Source organism: Hetaerina americana, unplaced genomic scaffold (assembly GCF_022747635.1).
Source record: "Hetaerina americana unplaced genomic scaffold, ioHetAmer1.1.p SCAF_1275, whole genome shotgun sequence".
Taxonomy (NCBI): Eukaryota; Metazoa; Arthropoda; class Insecta; order Odonata; family Calopterygidae; genus Hetaerina; species Hetaerina americana.
In genome coordinates this window covers 20001-28257 of record NW_027286376.1, presented here as the reverse complement: position 1 = coordinate 28257, position 8257 = coordinate 20001, and the positions used below count along the sequence as shown (strand labels likewise).

Below are 8257 nucleotides of genomic sequence, written 5' to 3'. Positions count from 1 at the left end.
CAACAGCAAAATCAGCTAAACAAACCTTGTGTAATGCCCATCTCCATGCAATATTCCAACAAGCGAAGAGTTCCAATTTTTCATGGCACACATATTTTTGCATTGTATGCGGCCTATGTGTATTTGAAACGATTTGAACAATTTTTTACGAAGTGATTGGATAGGAGTGATAGGATTCCGGGGTTGAAATAATCTGATGTTGAGCATCCTTCAAAACACGTGAATATGGTCAACAGTATGCTAGGACGCTAACCTGTAAAACATTCCTTCCTGACACCATAAAGTCATTTATCATACTAATGATGCCATTTTACTAAGTGTTGGTTCCATGGATTGTCAAAGGTTTAATGAAGGTAATCGTAATTTAAATAAAAAAATCATCAACTATCCGAAGTCAAATTACAGTCAAGCAGTCAGTTTAACTAGAAAAATACATGAACGTCTCTGCTGATATTAACGTTGAAAGTTAGCGGTTCTCGGCGAAAAACGTGGAGTCGGAATTTGGAGCTTGCCGTGTTTACTGCCCCCCCCCTCTTGTGTCTAAGACACCGTTTTGATTACATTCACGCCGTTTCCATTCGCGGTTGGTGGATACACATTTCTGGGTAACGATGGAAAACGTATTCCCTTTCAGCGATTTCTTCGGACCCGCATTACCTTTGCGTACTTCTTTCGCTTCACCCACGTTCGCACGTTGATTCGTCACTGTTCGCCTTCATGACCCTCACACGTTCACCTGTGCATATCTCTCAAAATATGTATGCATATAAATACCTTCCTCTTATAGCTAAATCTGTTTACTTCTCACCCAGCTCACTTACTCCAGCCTAAAAGATCAGACCAAATCATACTCGTATAATACTAGTGGATCCAATCCACTTTCTTTCAATGCTCCCAAACTCCAACCCAAGCCTCGTATTTTGGCCTCAAGAACTTCTCAAATACTTGCCCCATACGCACCATATTAATTCTAAAATTAAGTATAAACTTGCATCCACAACATTTATTCCTATTGATCCCATATCTCATCATAAATCACTGCGGTCTTCAACGTTTAAGTCGATTAGATTGACGACCGTAAAATTCAACCTCCGTGAAATTCCCACATTCAGGGAAAAAATTCTGTTGACTGCAGTTTTCCAAGTGGTCACTTGGATATCACACGAATTGTGTTTTAGAAGTACCTAGGCTTGGATAGAAGTGCTAGGCCTTAGGCTACCGTTCTTGTGGCCTAACCCTCCACCCGTCACGTTGCCATCATAAAGTGAACACGAAATATGGCCGACACCCATTAAACTATGCTCCGTCCAGAGGGTCACAAATGGAGACGTCAAAATAAAGTAAACACTAATGAGAACAATATATACCACAAAACGTGGTAAAACCAGAGATATCAAGTCCGCAGCGCATTTGCAAAGATTTAATGACTGAAAAACATTGACGACACAATAATTATTAACCGCGTAATGAAAAGAGGGTAGAGGAGTGGAAAAAATATCGGGAATAAGTCGCGGATGGAGGAAGAAGAGAGTCAAAGATGTCAAAGAAAACAGCGCGAGTATCGAGTAAGTACTCTTTCTAAATTGATCATACTGAAGGGAAAGTTCGAAGATGTCAATGATATCCTCAATTCCTTGCCTTCCAGAGTGCTATCGGCTGCAGGTCCTGGTGTAGTTAAGCCTTTTCGTTGAGTAAGAACAAGATACTTAGTTCTTTCGTACTCTCCACCCCTTGTTCTTCAACATATATTGCATCCAGTTCCCCCTCTCAATCCAACACATTCCCGTTTAATATTTTCTCTCTCCAACTTATTGTATCAACCAGTCTACTTTTCTGCCTAAACAATCAAAATATCCTACATTCTTTCATATGCCATGGGACAAATTAAAAAAAATCAGGAGATTATGAAACCTCTGTGATATCTACACTGTCAAAAAATGTATCACAATTATTTATAATTCAAATAAACAAGCTCAAATTTGATCACTAAAGAAATAATTAATATCATATTGCTCTTTCTTCAAAAGAATAGTCTCAAAGCTTTACTTAAAAACTCTGCAAAGATATTTCACTGATATTTTTTAAAGATATTCAATATTCTTTAAAATACGTCCACGTATTCCCTGTGAGAGTATATTAGCATTTAAATGAATGCGGTTTTCGGCTTTTGTTATAGAATGGTAAACACACAAAGTTTTGAGAATATAATCATATTAAGCAATGTGAGCAGTGTACTTGCAATTAAACACTGTCATTCGATTGTTTAATTAATTTTCCATTTTCTAACGACATTTAAAGAAGATGGGAAAATAACGCAATTGAATAAGGCATTACGGTTTTTAAGAGAGCCTTCAAAATTTCACCAAAAAAATGATAGTGAAGCTCAAATGTTATGGAATTAATGAGAAAGTTAAATGCCTTACATATTAAACTGAAGTAAGTGTTTGACTAATTGATGGCACGAGCTAAAAATACGCAGAAATTACTTCCAATGTGTCAACAGGAAGTGCAAAATGAATTTCTATGATTACTAATAGACAAACTACTAAGGAGACTTCCTGTTAAGGAGCAGATTTATAGATTATATTCAGGCGAAACCTTAGCATCCGACGCAACAACATGTCTTGCAGTTAGAAGTTAGGGTTACTCTCATTTGATTTAGTCAAAATTTCAGATTTGTGTTTAAAATGAAATTTCGAATATACTATTACCAAGTAAACGGCAATGAACTTTTGGAGAAAAAGGGAAAGGAAAAATGAAATTCAATTAAAAAACGTGTACATGACAAAAGGTCATAAAATATGTAGTGGTGCACTTTGATATTACATGAGGATCTTGCAGGAATGGAAATGTAACGTTGTCTTTCGCATTGGTATCTTGGCGAAAACCGCTCACATTTCCTTCACCGAGAATATTAAAAAAAAACCTCTCACTAAATCACACAGAATCTGTGTAACTAATTGAATCGTCTTCCTTTCTACTCACCTCGATTTCTCCAGCCTTCTAAAAACCCACATTTCGAAAGCCTCTCTGTCATAACACACACCAGCTGACATGAATCCTGCAGTGGTACTTTCCAAATGAATGCTTTAACTCATTGGTTCTTTTGTCTCTTCATGCGTGGCCTACATCATTCGATGTGATGCCCATATTGGCGTATTAATTTTCTTTATCGAGAATTTATTAAAAGGTCAATTTTCTGTCCTGGGTTACACGTAGAATAATAATAATATGATTGTTTTCTACACAAGAAAAAAAGGGGTAGGCCAATGATCTTGTCCCTCAGCGTAGCCAGCATGATAGGCGGATTTCTAGGCTGAGCAATACACCATATAATAATCTAGTGTAAAGCTGTTAAAACAGAGACATTTCTGGGATAAAAATTCAGTTGCTATACGAAGTTATGTCGACGTTTTCGTTCTGGATTGATGCGTTGCGCTGCCAAAAGGAAGGGATTGGAAACCTACGCAGCATCCTTAATCATTGAGTCGACCTCTTTCATTCTGTCATTCAATCCTTCGGGAAATATTAAGATTGATCTATTGTCAATATGTACTCTTGGGATTTTAGAGTTTTTTCTCATATTATTACTTCGTGAAAGCGTTTAATGAAATATTCATCATTTTATCAATTAATATTAAAAACACGAGGATAACTCCCTGATTTATTCGCAAACTAACCACGGTTTCGGCACAATTTCGGTATAAAATAAAATAAGAGTAAAGCTTACAAAAGTTTTAAAATTACTATGCTCATAGGATTTTCACGGTGACCAGCAAAATAAATTTCTATGTGCCCTTTTTCCATGTTATGACAGAAATATCTATAAATACGACAGAGAAATCAGTGATGCAATATTCGTTGGTCTATGTTGTCTGTATGATCGTACCTATGTCAGATTGAAAATTCAAATCATCGTGAGAAATTATCAGAATTAATAAACAAGGGAAATACGGAGAACCACGACTTTACGTGCCGCTAACCACTTAATACGATACTACGGGAGAACAGATTTCTCCCGAGATTTAAAATTCTGATCGATTCTCTTCTTTAGGAGGTATATACGATACATGTAAACCAAGTTGGCTTCTGTGAAAACCACCTAATGATGATGTTCAACGTCAAAACCTGGGTCTTGTTCTAAATAAAGTGTGTGGAATTACAAAGTCAATAATTTCATTTCATTTCGATATGTTAAGTGAAGTCCATTAAGTTAGGCCGGAGACAACAAATCATTTCTTTAGTTGGGGAAATTATGCGTTTAACTGCTCTTGTCAAAATGCAGCTGAATCACTTCCTTAAGGACGTGAATTCATGGAATAATATTTCAAAAGAAACAAATAAATGCAAGTATTTTTGTAAAGCAATTATTTCGCGGCAAACTTTGAATTAGAGAACAAGACAGGTTTTGAGAAATACATATAGTCATTATCTAAGGGCCAGATATTAGTCATCGAAACAGGTTGTTCTCTTTATGGATATTTTGTCGTGGAGAAATATATTTCTTTACAAATAGACTTTTCTTTGTAAGATTCAATTTTTTATGCAGATTTTGCCATTACCAAAGACCTATGTTTAAACAATCCACATTTCAGTAACTCTAGTCGGTTTAGGCAAATATACAGTGAACACACTTAAGATGGGTCGCATGCATAAAGCGTTTCATTTGCCTCGTATCAACTAACCAACATATCAACAGAATGTATGCCATCAATGTGTGACAAAAGAAAATCTGTGAAATTTTCGCAAGTGTAGCAAAATTTGTATGGTTACTCTTTCGTATCATGCACGAGTACGGTTTTCCATTACCGTAACCATGAGCAATTTAAAAAAACTTTTGCTCCCCGAAATTTTTTTTGATTGGAACACATTGTATTAGCAAAGGCAATAGATTATCATTTGTACACCCACCCATCGTCTTGAAGTATTCACAGTCATTTCATTACAATGACTTTATATTAAATACATGACTAGAGGACCCGGGTTCGATTCACGGGCAAGTTTCTCTGGGTACCCTCAGCTTCACCCAAGCTATGTGATTTTTCGGGTGCCAGGTCTTCCTGAGAAACCAAACCATAACCGGCAGAGAAAAAGGTACCAACCCCCACCTTGATGTGTGCATTTCACACGCTGTCTGGCTTAGTACTTGGTGAACTCTACAATCACATACCAAACCGACATTCGGGTTTATTACTGTATTTATGGTTATTTTACATGTCATATTAGATGGTTAGGTTGCAATGACATTGGTTAAAATGCGTAAAATTGGGCTCCACTCACGCTGCTTTTCCCTAAAAAATAACATGTTATAAAGCTGCCACGCTGGGTATTCCTTCCGAGAACCACCGCATTATTCGACGAAAGATTTCACGGCACGTGGAAGTACCACTCCGAATTTCTCTCTTGGCAAGGACGTTCTCCCAAACACACCTCCGCCAACTTAACGAACTCGTGCTAATGCGACGTCAACGCGAACGAATAGTATATCGCGGGAAACGTTCCCGTTGAGAGGATTCCGTCACGTTTCTTCAATCTAAACAAGACGGCGTCATTCATATCATCCGTGCATCATTGGACATGGGAGTTTTTTTCAAAACTTTTGACCTAATGCTCCCGACACACGCTACTAGCTCTCCAATGTTCATTATATCTGTTTTCACCACCTTGAATCACCCAATGAAAATATACATATTTTTTAAATGTGGCTGTCTTTTCAAATTAAGGAAATGTGTTATTTTTCTCAGTCATTTGTGAGATTGTGACCAAGAAACACTCCAAATTTCATTTTCAGTCGTCAAGAGAATGTTCGCTTAAGTTAAACTTTAAAAGGTTTCCTGAATAAGTTCCTTCCATTTAATATAAATTAATATTTTGAATTTTAATTTATTTGAACCAACAACTTTTACACTATCAATTAAAACTTCATACGCACAAATATATGGCTCGTGAGAGTAGCTTTTATTCTTTCGAGTCCGATGTGCCTGTTGAGTGCCTACTATTCCTCATTGCTTGATTGTATTAACTTGCCGTTTCGAAACAGATAATCCATGGATGTATTCGATAGCTGATAATAAATCATTCATTTTTATTTTAGCCTTGATAAATTTAAAGTAAATATGGAAACATAAACAGCAAATGGTGACACTGGCAATTTCAACGGTTTTCTATAAAATATTTGTTATGTTAACATATTGAAGCCCATCGGCGAATAGAATAACTCATCCAAAAGTACAAAACAGCATGGAGTACTTTGAATGGTCTTTGCATGCAACAACGTAAACCACCTCAAACCCTTCCTTTATTTTATCTCATTTCTGTATTTTATTCGCATACTCCCAGATAATATATCTAAAATCTAACCTCGCAACTGTATATGATCCAGGATAAAATGCCATTCCTTAAAAGTTCATCAAAATCTGATATCCTCAAGAATTTCAACTTTTTCCCGACTTAAAGGCAAATAATTTATGGATTTCTCTCATTTTCTCCTACTCCTTCGACTCAATATCCATCTTCCTGTTTAATTAGCTTTTATTAAATTCATAGTCACCTCAAAATCACATGATTCCATACGTTTGAACGCTAATAAAATCAAACACGCACTTGTGTTCACAAAAAGGTACTAACGAAAACAATTTTAATTATTTGAGCAGTATTTATTGCTTAAAATAAATGATTGTTCATATTTTGTTTGTTTAGTAGTTCTTCTATGTTTCAAAAAATATAATCAGTTTAATGTCCATATTGCTGACGATATTTTAATTGTGTAGTGAATGGTGTGGCATTTATAAAACAAGCGCCAAAACAAATCACGCATAATCTAGTCAACATCGTTCTAAAGCCGTTTTGGGCAAAGTAGTTTGTTATTCATTTTTTGGGCATTTTAAATGAATTGATATCATTTATTTATTCATGTGCACTTCCTTGAAAGAAAATGATTAACAATCAAACTCTAAAGTATTATATTTCCATGTACTTCGTTTATTATCCGTAGGTGCCCTGGCTTTCGCCGAGCTCGGAACGGTGGTCCCGCGATCTGGTGCCGAATACGCCTATTTCCAAGAGGCTTTCGCTGGTGGCGGGATTGCTGGAGGTGGAGGAAAGGTACATACAGGGAGAACTGCAAAATGGGGACCATTACCTGCATTTATGTGCTCTTGGATATACGTTTTGGCCCTTCGACCTGCCGAAATTGCCGTTATTGTGCTCACTTTCTCTGAGTATTCCATTCGGCCATTCCTCTCTGATGTTCCCCAAGAAGAAATAGGGGATGGTACCCTCTTTTGTCAAGAAACTGCCACCAAACTTGTCGCCGTCGCTGCCGTTGGTAAGTTCTTACCTGTAATTTACTTCTCAATATTCATTAGGCAGATATAATGATATTCAGCATAGATATCCTTATTCTTTATATCACAATAGTTTACTTAGCCTTTGAATACTGTAAATTCTTAGGCTTTAAGATTGAGGGGTCACATTAAAGATTTAATATACTTTCATAAACAAAGGAAAATTATGATTATAACCTTTCCCATTGCACATAATTGTACACAGTTTATTAGGCTCTATTCTTGATTTTTTGATTTCGTTAGGCTACATCATCCTAGACTTTCTCTCCATTAAGCTTACAAATATAAGAAATATTGTTCATAAAAAACATTTTATTTCAATAATATTGCGATTGAAATAGTGTTTAATAAATAATATAGGTCCCTAAATTTAAATTCAGCAAACAGGTTATGAAAGTATATATGCAGAGCATTTACGTTGAAATTACACAAATAACATCCTAAACATGGATATATTGATAACCCTTTAGAGAAATTGACCGTCCATCAATACCTTAAGGCCATGGATAAAGTACATTATAGCACTAATAACTGGAGTATCCCTCCCTTCAACTACAACCTTGATGTGGTGGAAGACCTCATGCGTTCCGATGACCCCTAGAGCTGTGCAGGTTAGAGCAATGATAATTGCTCCTGGTAGGGTCACCCATGCCAGATAGGTCAAAGGTTAGGAGTCAGACGAAATAGCCAGAGTTTATAGCCAGTAGTTTTTAATTTGAACATTCCTTTGTATAACTGGTAGTCAACTCAGTTGAAAATGGATTGTAGCCCGAGTTTCAAGAATAGGGTATATACCTGGTTACTTGCAAACCCACTTTATATAACTGATGATTTTTTTATTATAGCCTTCATCACATTTAAGAATTTGTTTTGTGTTGATATATTTTAATATTTATCATATATATTGGTGA

General features: G+C 36.2%; 1 protein-coding gene across 1 annotated transcript in view; it reads left to right on the top strand.

The window, feature by feature from the left end:
• Window positions 1-6958: 6958 nt before the first annotated feature.
• LOC139686025 (b(0,+)-type amino acid transporter 1-like) overlaps window positions 6959-8257 on the top strand; it is a gene marked incomplete at its 5' end in the record, with an annotated part of 14442 nt that continues 13143 nt past the window's right edge. The window contains one exon of the mRNA XM_071583121.1: window positions 6959-7327. Within this exon, the coding sequence (XP_071439222.1) occupies window positions 6959-7327 (369 nt within the window). The remainder of the gene's footprint in view (window positions 7328-8257) is intronic.